Here is a 15,769-nt window from a genome sequence, read left to right as displayed (position 1 = left end):
GGTATCTGAACAGGAATTATAAATCACTAAATTGTCCTTAGAAGGATGTGTTAGTAACTTTTCTCCTTGCTGAGAAGAAATGCCCAATACCCACAAATTAAGGGAGGAAAGGCTTATTTAGCTCACAGGTTGTAGAGGTTTCAGTCCATAATCAGCTGGCTCCAAGGCAGGGTGGGAATGGCAGACAGGAATTGCAAAGGAGAAACAGATCATGGTGAGCAGAAGGTAGCAAAACAAGGGACGAGACAAGCCTCTTTCTGTCCCTTATATTTTGTTCAGGCTCCTGGGATTAGGCAGTGCCAAACCAATCAGTGGACTGATTTAGTAATCACACACGCTTAATCCCAGCATCACACACTCTAGATCCAGCCACCTCTGAAAAAGCCCCACCTATGACTGAATGAGGATTTGGGGAGCTATTGAGACCCAAACCATAACAAAGGATCAGATTTCACTGATTACCTTTATAACAGAGTAGTCACTAGAGAGAGTACACTTCCGGTGGAGACATATACCTGATTATTTCAAAGGGTTTCTATTGCAACGGCAAGCAGAAACACTGAAATGACACCCAGGATTTGGAGGCAAATTTATTCATGTCAGCAGGCACTGATTGAGATCATTCCCAGAATATCAGGCCCTGATCTCTCATGGTCTAGGACTTATATGAGATAAGCAAGCAGAAAGTCCAGAGGCAGAATGGCTTGTCAACTGGGGATTGGTTTATACAATGTGCATCATAGTGAGCAGCTATACATCACAATAACCGACCGTTTCTAAGAGACAGGAGCAACCAGAACTGGAACAGGAACTATTACCTGGCAATAACAGACTGAAGCATACTGACTGGGGGGCATTTTCTGCTATACTGTGCCTGGAAATTTTAATTGTTCTATCAACACAATCATGTTGTTCGAGCATTGGGATTTTAGATTTTAAAGTTTTATACACAAATTATACTGTCTTTCCATTTTTAGTTATTAAATATTGAAAGCTAATTTGTACACAGGGCCATTCGGAAGTGGTGATGTGTTTCGCCTAGCACTGTGAATTCCAAGTGAAGACATTCAGTACAGGTAAATGAGGGCATGGCCATGACTCCTAAGGAGCCAAATGCGTTGTCATCTAATTAGGGAAGTGCGTGGATGAACGAACGGTCTTCTTACTGTCTTCACCCATTATCTGATAAAACAACAGCCAAGCGAATGGCTTGGCAAACCTGTTGAAGGTAACTCTGAGCCTGTCATGGTAGAGCCATTACAGGGTAAGTAGCAGATGTAGACCCAGAGATCAGACCTGGGGTCTCCAAATGCACTGGAAAAAAAGAGGAACTGCTTGGCATTTAGCTCAGTGTGAAGTTCCTGGGTTCAGTCCCCAGTACCACACACGTGTGCACACACACACACAGATTAGTAAAAATGATAAAATACATCAAGGGGCAGTAAATGAAAAATTTAAATACTAAGAACAGAAAAAGAGATTTGCACAAATATAAACCATACCATATTCTTAAAAGATTCAACATAGCTAGGTGTGATGGCACATATCTATAACCCCAGCCGCTTGGGAGGCTAAGTAGGAGAATCCCAGGTTTGAGGCCAGCCTGGGCAACATAGCAAGATGGTATCTCAAAACAAAAAATAAAAAGGACAGGGGATATTGCTGAGCATTGCAGAAATCCTCCTGTCTCAGCCTACCAAGTAGCTGGGATTGCAGGCATGTGCCGCCCCATGTGGCTCTTAAATTTATTTTTAAATTTAACTGAATCCTAATGAAAACACTGTAAGAATCCTTTTTGAAGCAGAAAAGTCAATTCTGAAGCTCATATAAAACAGTAAACAAGAATAGCTAGAAAAATATTGAAAAGAAGTACCCTGATGGAAAGATAGAGAAGAAATTTATTTCCACTTGAGATTGAAATATATTTTAAAAACTTTTATAAAAAGGCTTAGTAATGAAATTAATCTGGTAATGGTATATGAATAAACAAACCAAAGGAGCAGAGTAGAAACATATGGAAACATACTAGAAACATAATCAAACATAACCAGTAATTAGACAGGAATTCCACACAGCTTTTTGCTCATGAAACAACATATAACATTTATACTGTGAGAAATGCAAGTTAAAATCACAATAAAATCCGTGTGTGTGTGTGTGTGTTACTAAGAATTGAACACAAGCACTTCACACTGAGTTACATCCACAGACTTCTTTCTTTCTTTTTTTTTTGAGACAGGGTCTCTCTAAGTCACTAAATTATCCAGCGTGGCTTAAATTGCAATCTTCCTGCCTCAGCCTCCCAGAGTGCTGGGGCTGCAGGTGTAGGCTGCCATGCCTAGTTTGTAATACTGTTTTAAAGTTGACAAATTGTCAAAAATCCAAAAGTTTCACAACACTTTCAAATTGCTGGGGATAAACTGATTTGATCTCTTTAACTGGGTAATATCAGTAGCAGTTACAAAAGTACCCTCCCTTTGACTCAGCTGTTCCTTTATCACTTAATAGATATGCACATCAGCAGGACAGATATTTATGTGTGTAAGGTTCTTTACAGCAGATTTGCTGTTCCTTGTCAGCCATAGGAGACTGGTTAGACAAGTTAAGAGAAAGCCCTATACTGGAATTCAGTGGAACAGTAAGAGGAGAACAAGGAAGATGGCATGCATTGATGTGAAAGAGCTTCAAGGTGTTTCTCATATGAAAATAGGCAGATACCAGCGTGTACAATATGCCATATTTTTATGTAAAAAATAGAGGAAATCTATAGAGTTTGCTGGCATATTCATAAAGAAACTGTAAAATGATATATTTAAAAAGCGAATTCTGTTCCCTATGGAGGAGATAAGGATTAGGTGGGAAAAGGGTAGATAGCGGACCGCCTCCTTCTTCTGTGGTACGGAATATATCTCTGCCGCCTCCTTCTTCTGTGGTACGGAATTTAAAGCCTGGGTCTCGCAGATTTTAGGCAAGCGCTCTATCACTGAACTACATCCCTACCCCCTTTTCATTTTTGAACCAGGCAAACAGTCAGCCTATTCAATAAGTAGATCAATAAACAAGAAAGCATGTAACCATAAGGTGAGATACCATGTACTGCACTGATTAAATGAAATAAAGACTAAAGATGTTTCCTGTGTATTGAGAGAAGAAAATCTCTGAGGATGCTAAGTGCAGAATATAATGTACAATATGCTCCCTTTTGTAGAAAAAGAGGAACTCTAAGAATACCTTTCCAGTTCTGCCGTAAGTGTGTGAGGAACCTTTGGAAGGACGCTTGGGTTGGGGAACGTGGTTGCTGCCAGCTCCCTTCAGTTTTTTTTAGGAGTGCAGGTGCCTTGGCCCTGCTGCTAGTGTGATGTTGGCAGATGGCCTACAGCTGACCACCTTTCTGGACCCAGATGGCTTCTTTTGAAGGGAGCTGCACCCTTGGAGGTCAACACCCTTCGTGGGGTGACCTGTATCCAGGGAGGGGTCAGCATGGCAGCACGAGGGGCAGCCTGCAAACATCTCAGGAACATTAGAAGCGCCTTCATTTTTCTCCCTATTATCTATCTTCTATTTTGCTCTTTAAATTATTTATACTTTGAGATAGTCATATAAGAGAAACAATGCAATATTTAAGCTTCCATGTCTGATTTATTTCACCTAACATTATGGTCTCAGGGTACATCCATTTTCTTACACATACCTCAAATTGATCCTTGTTTATGGTAGAGTAGTACTCCATTACATATAAATGCCACATTTTTCTTTATTCATTCTTCTGTTGATGAACATATAGGCTGCCCCCAAGATGTAGCTATTACAAGTTGTGAACCCCTTCCTTTCCAGCAGCATGGCAACTTATTTTCCCCCTCTGAGAGTGTTCCCTACCACAGACACTGACCCAGAGCACTCCTATGAAATCTGCTTCTTCCCAGAGGTCTCCTCCTGGGGAGCCCAAGAAACTAAGAACTGAGAAACTAAAAGTAGTGACTCCCCGGTGGTTGGGAAGAGATGGGAACCTGGTGAAGAAGTAGACATTTCACTCTATGTCTTTTTTACAATTAAAAAAAATCTTCTTTTGTACTAGTAGCTGCCTGATTTGTAGAGATCATAAATGATATTTCTGAAGTTAACTTGATATGTCAGTGGTCCTTTGTCCATGTGTGCGTTTAGAGAGTTTTTATTTATTTAATTTGGGAGGAGATATTTTAGTCCAAAGTACAGTGTCACCACACTCTAATGTGCGTTTCGTTTCTGTTCTGTTTGTGTTTTTAGGACCTGCAGAGAACCCCGCCTTAACGTCACCGTACGATGGAACGTAAGAAGTCACCCGACGGCGGATGGGGCTGGGTGATTGTGTTCGTGTCCTTCTTCACTCAGTTTTTGTGTTACGGGTCCCCGCTGGCGGTTGGAGTCTTATATATAGAGTGGCTGGATGCCTTCGGTGAAGGGAAAGGAAAAACAGCTTGGGTCGGGTCCCTGGCAAGTGGAGTTGGCTTGCTTGCAAGTAAGTGGGTAACTTTATGCCTCTCTACTCTTTAATCATTTAATTACACTTGCTGCATCACTTGCATTGTGCAAGGCTCTTTGCTTTTACTAGAACATATATTTTCCTATTGTCTTTGAGAGGAGAGCACCCCTCGCTCCCTGTAATAGATCTGTGTGAAAACCCAGGAATCACATAAGGTCATCAGTCATTCCTTCCTTCATTTATTTGCTGCTATGTGCCAGGCAGTGTGCTAGGTGCAGCAAGTGGGAAGATGAATCGCAAATGCATGGTTCCTGCCCTTCAGAAGCTCAAAGTCTAGTGAGGGACACACGTGCTTCCCCGAGAGGAACCCAGGAGGGAGAAGTGCAGTGCTGGGTGTGGCCGAGGTATGTGGGCGGCTATGGCTCAGCTGCCCTTTAGGTAATTGCCTCCTGGCTCTTGATTTCTGCTGACTCAGCTGCACTGCTCAAATCCCAGGTCCTGTATTTGTGATGACTCCATGAGAAAAATCTGACATAGCAAAGTGTAGTCCCAAGCATTTTAACTCAGGGTTATGTATGGTCTATGTGCTGTGCTTTGTGTATCTCTAAAATTAATATTATGGTACATGATATAACATAGTTATATAATGATATTGATATAATATTATATAATAGTGATTTCTATCTTTAAAGAGAATGGTAGAAGATTTTTATGTTCCTTTTTACTGTTCATATCATATGCCAACTCAACTTCTGGAGTCAGAGTTTGGACTCTGCATTAATATTCATCCACCATCACTCTCACCTCCTTGGAACTATTTAAGCATAAATTTGCTGAGACGGTGACATAAATGGGGCCAGCCCTCCAGACGTCCCTTTCCTTATGCTATGAATGTGCCATGATTCCTTGAGCAAATCACACTCTACTCTTGGGGGGAAATTTGAGTGTAGTGATTTGTAACATGCTTTTGAGTTCTACACTGGATTCATGAAAATATGTTTACAACACAGTGCATTAGCCGCTTGTGCTTTAAAATACATCGTGCCTCAGATTTTTAGGGGAGCCCTTGGGGCAAGGGAAGCAGTTACTTCCAATTGTTGATACCTTGTCAAATTAGAAACCAGATGCACAAGACTTGAAAAACAATGCTGGATCCTCTGGCTGTGTCAGATAAGGTAACTAAACCTAACTAAACAAATGGAAATAATACTGCCATTCTGAGCTCAAGAGAAACAGGAAGAGGCTGCCCAAGATTTGTTTGAAAGAGATTTTAAAAATAAGGATTGTTTGTAAATCTATCAAAGTACAAGCAAATGGTAATTGATATATTAAAGGGATTTGAAAACACTGCTTTCTAGCAAACAACTTTGCTTGGAGATGATAAAACATTTTAAATGTTTTCTAATTAGTCACCACTTGTATTTTTTAATAAACACAGTAAAAATCTGATTGCTTTGGCTTCTAGAAAGGGTCAAAAGATAATTGAAATAATGTCCTCCTTGGCACATAGTTAGAGAACGAAGTTTTTTTCTGTTCTTTTCTTTGGTCTTTTTGAGACAGGGTCTCACTATGCAGTTCAGGCTGGCCTTGAGTTCACTTTGTAGCCCAGGCTGGTCTCGAACTCACAATGATCCTCCTGCCTCAGCTTCCCGAGTGCTGGGATTATAGGTGTGCGCCACCAGGCCCGGCTTCAAAGTTTCTTTTTGTAAGTTCTGTCCAGGTGAGAGGAGGGGTAGCTGAGATCCCCTGCAGGATGAAGCCTTCACGAGGGTCTCCTTGTCAGCTGAGCGAAACTTTGCAAGCCATTTACCTTTTCTAGGCTTGATGTCATCACCTGGGTGGGAGGCCTTGAATCAGCTGGTCAAAGCTTTTACAGGTAACAGAAAGGAGAGCAGAGAGTTCAAGAATGATGAAATAACAGGAAAAAGACAAAACCTAACACTGTGGGAGTGTGTGCATGTATGTGTACATGCTTGTGCTAGTGATATATGGGGAATAAACGCAACTCCCAACCTGCTAGATGTCAGATACACTGAGTTTGTGTTTCCCAGAATCAAAGAATGAATTGTGAGGAACAGCAGAGGTTAAGAGGAGGAAAAAATTACTGAGATAGCCCCTGAGAGACGGGAAGGGACCCAAAAGTGGGTTTCCAACAAGCCCACTTCTCAAAGGAAGTTTTATAGAGCAAAATCACGAGGTGGGTACGATGTGGTTCAAAACTCTGATCAACCAATAAGATTACAAGTAGAGCTAGCTGCTTAGTAATATTGATCCAGTGGGAAAGCAGGTCACGTAGCAAGGGTACATGTGAAGGACAAGGACTTTTTTAGAAAGAGATGGATCAGGAGGTCCTGATCACCCACCTGGGTGACTGCTGTCTATCTAGACTTTATTGGGTCAAGTGCTACCCATTAGAGTATAATCTTTAATTTAATGCTTATCCTTTGGGGAGGCAGCAGGCCTGGTCATTCTGTCTTTATCTTGAGGTCTGGCCTTCAGCAGATGCGCCTCCAGGAACAGTTGTAATGTGCTCTCATCATCTGCACTGACTTTCTCGAGGGCCCAGCCCTGCCTGATGGCTTATAACATTTCTACCTAACTTAGCTGTCTGTAATGTTAGTGTACTTTCATCATCGTATCCAGCTGTGAGCATAGCTGACTCTATTGAGCATACTGAAAGTTGGTGTCCCTGGGTTCTTTGTAGCATAAATTAAGCAATAAATCTTGAAAGCTGTGGTTATATTGTATTAACAAGTAGGGTCTAACAGTTTGTGAGCCACGTTGACCACCTACCCACTTGACAACTTGGTTTTGTTGAAAAAAATCAGATCAGTATTACCTTGGAAGTAGGACAAATATATTTCATATTGGTGACTCACATGGTTATCATCTCTCTCTCTCTCTCTGTCTCTCAATTAAACTGAAGTGAGAGTCTTTGCACTGAGCTACATTCCCAGCCCTTCTTATTTTTTATTTTGAGACATTTTCTCTAAATCACTAAATTGCACAGGCTGGGATTGAACTCGAAATCCTGCCTCAGCTTCCTGGGTGCTGGGATTACAATTATGTACCACCACATCTGATTTTATCAGTTATGTCTAACCAGGGAGATAATTAGAAAAATTGAGCATATAATTGCTTGGCTTTTGATCCTAAGCCAATCTAGTTCAGTTGGTCTCTGATGCAACTCAGATACATGATTTGTTTTTAATGTTCTGGGAGTTGGGTGCAGAGTGCTGTGCACGCGGAGCAGGTACTCATCCACTGACCTACACCCTTAGCCCTATGAATTTTTTTCTGAAGACTCAAAAGTGATTTTAGTTGGAAACTACCACTGATTGGAAACTTCTCTCATGAGATTTCAATTTTTAGATAATTCTCTGAAGTTCATTTTGTCACAACTTTTGTACAAGTTGGATTACTGTAGGCTTCTGCATGGGTATGGCATTCCTCATGCCATGGATATCACAAAAAATATATGTTCAATGACCCTTGTCCTGCTGGGGCTCTGGTGAAAAAAAAAAACAAATAGACATCATTGCTTCCTTATGAGTTTATCTATATGTATATATATTTACATACATTTGCTTGATGGGAGGTGAACTTTGCAGTCAGACCTACAGTTGCTCTTAAATTGGGGGATGTAGGAATTACTTGAGCTTGCATATAAAGCCAAAGTCTAACCCACCAGTAGGTGAGGAGCAAAGGTGGGGCAAAGGAGTGGTCCCCAGAATCTACATTTTAGCTCACTCTGTAGTCCATTCTGATACACCAGGCTATGCCATATTAGAAAAACATTAGCTATTTTCTTTACCCAGTTTTGTCTAGAGAAAGTCAGGTTGGTGTCATCATTGATCAATTCTGTGATCTGACCTCCAAAACTTTATAATTGACCAAAGTGCAACAGAATAAAAGCATTTGCCAAACAACATACGCATTGTACATTCACATACTTTTGCCTTAAATTCTCCAAATGACCCTTCCATCACGCACAGAAGGCTTCCTACCAGCCACTTTAACCTTCACAGCCAACTACCTTATCTTCCTTGACCCATGTAACAGCAAAGTGAGCTGGGCATTATTGTCTTCAAGATTTAAAGGGTAGTGCTCAAAATACACATTCTCTAAGGGCAAGGAAGAATGGCACCTGAGTTCAGGTAACCTGCTGGACCTGTTTCTTCATCTTTAAATTGGAGATAAGAAATGTACCGGACTGGGGCTGGGGATTTAGCTCAGCGGCAAAAGCGCCTGCCTGGCATGCGCAAGGTCGTGAGTTTGGTTCCCAGTACCGGAGAAAAACCAAAACCAAAACCAAAAAAAAAAAAAAAAAGAAATGTACCGGACTTACCTGATTATTGTGTGGGATCATTGTGATGGTGCTTGGCATACTGTGAGTGTTCAAGAAATGTTAGTTATTAGAGAAGACATCACTCACACATGAAATCATTCTCCCAAGCAGTTCCAATGAAACGGTAGACCCTATAAGGAAAGTGACCATTCAGGATGAATGACAAAACCATTGCTTGGAAGAAGGTAAGAGAAGAGCTGGAACTTTCCCAAATTTATGCATAAACATCTAGAATTGAAAGACTCATCCCTTTATCTTGAACAAAGCTGGCTATGGGAATCTACTAATGCCCATTTTATTTCTGTATGTTTGTAGTACATAATGATCACATTTGTCCTGGGGAGTTGGTACAGTACAAGTTTGTGACACATTCTTTCTATGTCCCCCTCCTGCTTTTGGTTCTTTTCTCATTTGCAAAATGGACAGTAGTTCTTACTAGCACATTAGAACTATGAAAAAGTATGTCATTCTAAACTTTCTCTATAAACTTAATTCTTGGGGCAGTAGCATGGTACTAGGGATTGAACCTAGGTATTTTGTGCGGAGCTATATTCCTAAGACCTTTTATGTTTTTTACTTTTGAGACAGGGTCTCATGAAGTCACTAAGTTGCCTAGGCTGGGACTTGCATTTATGAACCTCCTGCCTCAGCCTCCCAAAGTGCTGGGATTACAGGTGTGCACCATATTGACTCATAACCTTAATTATTAATAACTTGTAATTTCTTGCAGGACTGGGGATTGAACCCAGACCCCTCACACTGAGCTATGCACTTAGCCCACTTAAAAATATTTTTTAAAAATTTTGAGGCAAGGTCTTCTTGAACCTTGCATAATTGATGAAAACATATTTCTTTGTCTGACCTGAGTTATTTGTTTGTCCAGATGATGCCTGGGATGAGTAAAGCTGGGGATGGGAGGGTCTTCCTCCCAGGCCACACCTTGCCAATGCATTCCTCCTCATGATGTGTTTATACGCCCTCCCTGCCAAGACCCCCATGGGAGGTGCCACTTATGCCTATGAGGGGTCTGTGGTTTCAGGGAAAAGACAGGAGAAAAGGTCGCTACTCATTTGAGTCTTCACAGATACCAATGAGAAAAACAAGCATGAAATAACCTTGTTTGTTTACTAAAGATAAAGTCAACCGCATTGACACAGACACACACACACATGTACACATACGCAGAATCAAAAATAAAACCAAAACCAAAAAACCACACACTTATTCAGGGGTGGTTGGGATTTTGATCCTGGAAAATAGGTTCAAGCCGTCTTGGGAATGTGCTTTGAGGTGGCCACGTTAATAGTGTTAAACTGCGTGAGGGATGGAAATTACATAATGTGTTAGGCAGGAGTTAAGACAGCTTGAAAGGAATGGGTTGGGTGTGGTCTCTGTCTTGAGGTTACCTGGGGGAAAGTGGTGGGTTGTACAAAGGTTGGCAGAGGTTAACAATGTCAAAGGTTAACTTGAATCCAAGTTAACCAAGTGGGTGTTTCTGCAGCATAGTTCCAAGGTTCAGCACTGGATGCGTCTGAGTTCTGATTAACCAGGGCTTTCTGACTCTATGTTAAGTGCTCCAAACTGGGCTACTTTGTTTGCATTCTCTTCTTTGACTGGTACTACCTGGGCAAGTCTGGGCTGTACACAGTGAGAGAGCAGAGTATGGGAAGAAATCAAGTTTATTGAAGGGGCACAAGCTTGAGAAGATACAGGGGTGCCAGCCTTAAGGACCCTAGGGGTTTTTACAAAGAAGGAAGGGAGGAGCAGGACAGGGAGGCTTAATGCTGAGGTGTTGGGCAGGGTCTTCATCACCAGTGGCATGCGTCTCCTTTCTTTTATTTGCAAAAGTCCTCCACCTTTTTGGATAATTCCTGTACTTCCTTTTGGACAAAATTATAGACTAGGGAAGGTTACAGATGCTTGGGGTTCTATAAATCTAGACTTAGCAGTTAACACTTAACACCTAGGTGAGGTTCTCTTTTGAATTTGGTTTGCCAAGCCTAAGGGTGGGGACCTAAATGGATTAAGGGAGAGGCAGGGCAGAGGTAGGCAGAGGGAAAGTAAAGGCCAAGGTCTGGCCTGGTTGCAGCTTTATAGTCTTTGAGATGGGCCAAGGGGAGGATGCCCTCTTGCAGGCAGACAGACAGGCAGAGGGCAGTCTGGGCTGCAGACTACTTGTTTGGTGAAGCAAATTGGGCTGGAGAAGAAGGATTGTGTTGGGAGCTGTGATGGTCAGTTGTGTGTGTCCACTTGGCTAAACCACATTTCCTGGTGATTCAAACACTACTCTCATCTTAGCATTGCTGTGAAGGTATTTCCCAGGTGCACGTAAAGTCTATAATCAGTTAACTTTCAGAACAGGAGCTTATCCTTGATAATCTGGAAGGCTTTGATGGAATCTGTTGCAAAATCGGAAGAGCAGAAGTGAGCTTTTCCCAGGACAGACATTGCCTGAGGGTGGCAGCCTGGGCCTGTGCCTGAGAGTTCAAACTTGCCCTTCCTGATGGGCTTGCCCCACAGCCTGTGGACCTGCCTACCTAGTAAAGTATCACCTGGCCCAGAGCCTCCGTTCCTCACATAAATCTCTTAGTGTGGCTTCTTTACTGGTTTTGTTTGTTAGGTTGAAACCTGACTTGTTCAGGAGGAGCAGAAGGTAACTAACTAGAGGACTCTGATAGCCTTGTGGTTTTAAGATGAGCCAGAGCACCTTTTGGCTGGAAGCCATTCTTCAAATTCAAGGAGATATGTGGGGTCATTTTTAGACAATCCAGCTGCTGAAACTGCAGGGAGGTCTTTTGTTTTGTACTTTTGTTCTCCAAGCAGACTTAATTACGGGCATCAGCACTTCTGTGTTAAAGGAGCATACTGAAGGGTGTACAAAACCCACCTCTGTTCTTCAGAAGTATTTCTATTCATGAATTATTAATTCTGATTTTGCAAGTTTTATTATATTAAGCAATGAGTACTTAACAGTAAAAACTATCAAACATTATTTAATTTTTAATATTTATTGAGGGTTTATAAAAAAGCATCAAAATTTTCAACATCGACTTTTTGGTTTGCAACGTCTAAAAAATAACAACAGAAATAAAATCCTATATGAACCACAATGACAATACCAATAGAACTCTACAACAAAAATAGTCTTTACTTCAGTTGTCACACCTAAGGTAGTTTCACACATGACAACAGCACGTCCCATACACATTTCTCACTGACACGGACAGCACATCTGCTTAGGTTTCCTGTCTTTTTTGTAGGACATACTTGGCATCTCACTGGTTTAAATGTCAGGAGGTTCTTATTATACTATGCAATATAGAGTGAACAGGAAGTTAAAATATCAATAAAATGAAGTATCAAATTCTTAATATGTATTGCACATTTAGAATACACATCGACATTTTCATATCAGCTGTGTACTTGCTTGCAAAACCTAAAAGATATCATCAGAAATAAATTCCTATATGAAGTACAAAGTACTAATAGAACTCTACAAGAATAACCTTTGCTTTAGCTCTCATACCTATGCAGTCTTCACTCATGATAAGTGCATGTTCCACACACACATCTCACCTACATGTGACAGTACACGTGCTTAGCTTTCATGTCTTTTTTGTAGGACATACTTGGTATCTCACTGATCCTGTTGTTTGTCAGGAGCTTCTTACTATATTGTATAACATGCATTTAACAGGAAAGTAAGATAACAGTGAAATAAAATATCAAATATGTAATGAATGCTTAGAATAGACATCAACATTTTCACATTAGCTGCATACTTTCTCACAAGACCTAAAAGATAACATCAGAAATAACCTGAAAAGGGGAAAAAAAAAGGAAGGGAAAAGCACACACACACACACACACACACACACACACACACACACAATATACTTAAAATGATTATACTACTAATTTCTCTTAGTTCATTGAAAAGAAAGGTTTGTGTTAATATTGTTTGGACAATTAAATGGCTATATCTTACACTCTGAGTAACTAATTTAAAGATAACAGTATGCAGTGTATTAAACATTTTTGCTTTTCTATTATCTTGTTTTGAAATTTTTATTTTTTTCCTCTTCAAATTTAAAAATGATTTTCTTATGTACATGAAATAAAAGTTAAAAAGAGAAACAAATACTTATGTGAACTACAATATAACTACAAACAAAAGTCTACTGCAGAAACAATCTTTGCTTCAGTTGTCATACTTGAGGCAGTCTTCGCACATGAAAACTGCATGTTCCATGCACAAGTATCGCTTACCCCAATGTTTTGTTTTCCTGTCCTTTTTTGTAGAGCATAGCTGACATCTTTTTGGTTTTCCTGTTGCTGTAATAGGGCTTTGTGATGTTACACCTGGCTGTTCACCTGTGAGCTACCAGTGTTTTGGGTTTTTTTTTGCAGTTCCCTGGGCGGCAACATTTTGCTCTTTCTTTGTTGAAGTGATCTCTTATGAATTCCAGTCCCAATCCTCTAAGAAAATTTCTCCATGATATTTTGCACTTGTTATTTTCTTTTGTAAACTATCAAACTATTCAGGCCACGTGCCCAGGATTGAGTAAAACACAGCCATCGGTCAAAGCTTTGTATTTCGAGTGACATCATAGTTGCTGTGTAACTCAGGAAAAATGTCTACTCTGCCTTTGCTTTTGTTGTAAAAAGTTACCAGCTCAGGCTTCAGGTGTGTCGAAGTTTCTCTGTCAATTTTTCCATCGTGGTGCAGCATTGACATCAGCAGTCCCAGTTTTACTTTGCTGCATACGAGGCCAGTGTTGTATCTTTCTGAAATCCAGAGACTGTACTATACAATTCTGTTTTGAAACTGCAACCTTGCATTGGGAATTTCTGCATTGCTCTTGGATAGAGGTCCTACACTCTCCTCTGTTAGCAAACATAACATCAATCGGAAACTGGTAACAGTTATTGAATGTCACATTCCCATTTGGGGAATGGGATGAATTTCTAAATTGAAAGTATATGTCTTCACATCTGGCAGGGCAGATATTTTTACACTGTATTTGAAACCTGTTTCTGCATATACTACGTAAAGCTACAGAGACCAGGTTTTTCATGTACCATTGTACTAAATTGGGCTACTTCTACAAGAACAGTTGTAAGAAAACTTTTTTAAGGATACAAATCCCAAATGTAAGAAATTCAACCATGAGCATTTCATGGGTAAAACTCACCTGCAGCTGCTTTGCAGCTTCTGCACGCAGCTTGGCATTCATCTGCCAAGTAGCTGAATGCACGGATGGGCTCCTGCTTCCCCAGGCCCAGCCACTGTGAGCCACACCCAGATTCCCTTATGGCACATCAGATGTCTGCAGAACAGGAGAATGGTGTGTGTGTATGTCACCCTCCATGGTGCTCAGGGATGCACAGCAATACACGGAGCATCTTGCCCCCTGAGATGCTCAAGAATACATACACAAAAAATGCTACACGGACCATTATGTGAACAAAAATCTAGATTTGACACTGTTACATGGGTGCACACACCTTGCCATTCATTGCACCAAGTGGGTGAACACAAAGGTTGCTTTCTGAACCCCTCAGGCGCAGCTACTGAGGTGCAGAGTCAGCTACCGTTATGCTAAAGCACATAGTTTCATTAGAAAAGTACAGAATGGGTTCTCGTAACCCACAATAATGCCCCGAGGTAACAGTCCTCTCTCCCCAACTTCCCTGCTTAGTTCCTCCAGCCTTCAAACTCCTCATGAATCAGTGGACTTTCCCCAAGGTAATAGTGAGGCAGTGCAGCCAGCCACACTTGCTGAAAGAGTTCCAAGCACTGGCAGAGGGGTCTGAGCATTAGCCTCCAGCACTCCTCATTCTTCCAAGGCAGATGGATTCCTGCTGCCCGCAGGATTCTGTTGCACTGGCCAGTTCCCAGTGTGCCGGCAGTTCCAGGATTGGTGAGAGTAATGCCCAGGTTTTGGCTGCGCTTTCTAAGGACGAGGGTAAAACAACTACTCCAACTTCGAAATACCAAGTAATTGTGAATATTGTGTTTTAGTCTGGTACAAGTTTGTACAAGTACTTAAGCTGTACAGTATTACAGTACTGTGGTATTTTTTACTCACATTTTGACTTTTAGGGAAAAAATCAGATACTGATTGAAATACCTCTCAACTGGGAAGAACACTTGGCTGATTTTGGCCTTAGCCAGCATTGACCGGAGATGGATGCTTGGTCAGACCACATGATCTTTCTGAACTCCAGTTCAATCCTTTTTTAAATGAAGTACTTGTGTCACTCCAAGGCCTTTTTCTGCTGCAAACTTCTTTGTCTTTAATTTCTGACATCAAGATTTTTTTCTCTCTAATTTAGGAGCAGATGGCAGTGTGAAAATGGGATTTTTCAAAAAACTGCTTTTCAATTTGGTGTTTTCATCTGTCAAATTTTTGCCCAGTTCTTCCTAACACAACCTTTTTTTTTTTTTTTGAAAGAGTCATGTGTTAGGCAAAATGATTTAAGGATTGATCACAAGCTGGGCATGGTGGAGCACGCCTATCATCTCAGCACTCAAAAGAATGAGGCAGGAGGGTAGTGAGTTCAAGGCCAACCTGGGCTATATACCATGTATCCCCCAAAATAAGACCTAGCTGGAAAATAATAGGCCTTGAAAACTAAACATAAAAAATGCCAGCCCCAACCGGCCTATGTTTGCCTTACCTGCCAACACTGTTCTCTTGCTTAGTAAGGCAGGTTAAAAGAAAAAAGAAGGGTGGGCTGATTGAGGCTGGCATTTTTGATCTCTAGTTTTCACGGTTGATTATTTTCCAGCAAGGTCTTATTTTGGGGGAAAGGGAGGTTAGTGAGACCCTGTCTTCAAAAACCAAAAAACAATGGCAAACCACAAAACAAACAAAAAAGGATTTATCAAATAAGTGATAATGATATATATTTTATAAAACACCAGTCTTGCTTGTACATGCTATGAAAATTAGTAT

At 40.9% G+C, this 15,769-nt stretch overlaps 1 protein-coding gene across 6 annotated transcripts in view; it reads left to right on the top strand.

Moving 5' to 3' along the window:
* Slc16a9 (solute carrier family 16, member 9) overlaps positions 1 to 15,769 on the top strand; it is a 50,803-nt gene that overhangs the window by 18,877 nt on the left and 16,157 nt on the right. For 5 of the 6 annotated variants that reach the window (XM_013514882.1, XM_005385933.2, XM_013514881.1 and 2 more), the window contains exon 2: positions 4,264 to 4,495. In XM_013514882.1, the coding sequence (XP_013370336.1) occupies positions 4,300 to 4,495 (196 nt within the window). In that variant the 5' untranslated portion in view covers positions 4,264 to 4,299. Of the gene's footprint in view, positions 1 to 1,054; positions 1,077 to 4,263; positions 4,496 to 15,769 lie in introns of those variants that run through there. The other variant, XM_005385931.2, reaches the window with a different exon arrangement.

This window comes from Chinchilla lanigera, unplaced genomic scaffold, assembly GCF_000276665.1.
Source record: "Chinchilla lanigera isolate Chin_1 unplaced genomic scaffold, ChiLan1.0 scaffold00024, whole genome shotgun sequence".
In the NCBI taxonomy this organism is placed as follows: Eukaryota; Metazoa; Chordata; class Mammalia; order Rodentia; family Chinchillidae; genus Chinchilla; species Chinchilla lanigera.
The sequence above is the reverse complement of the archived record's forward strand: the minus strand, read 5'-3'. Positions and strand labels throughout refer to the sequence as shown.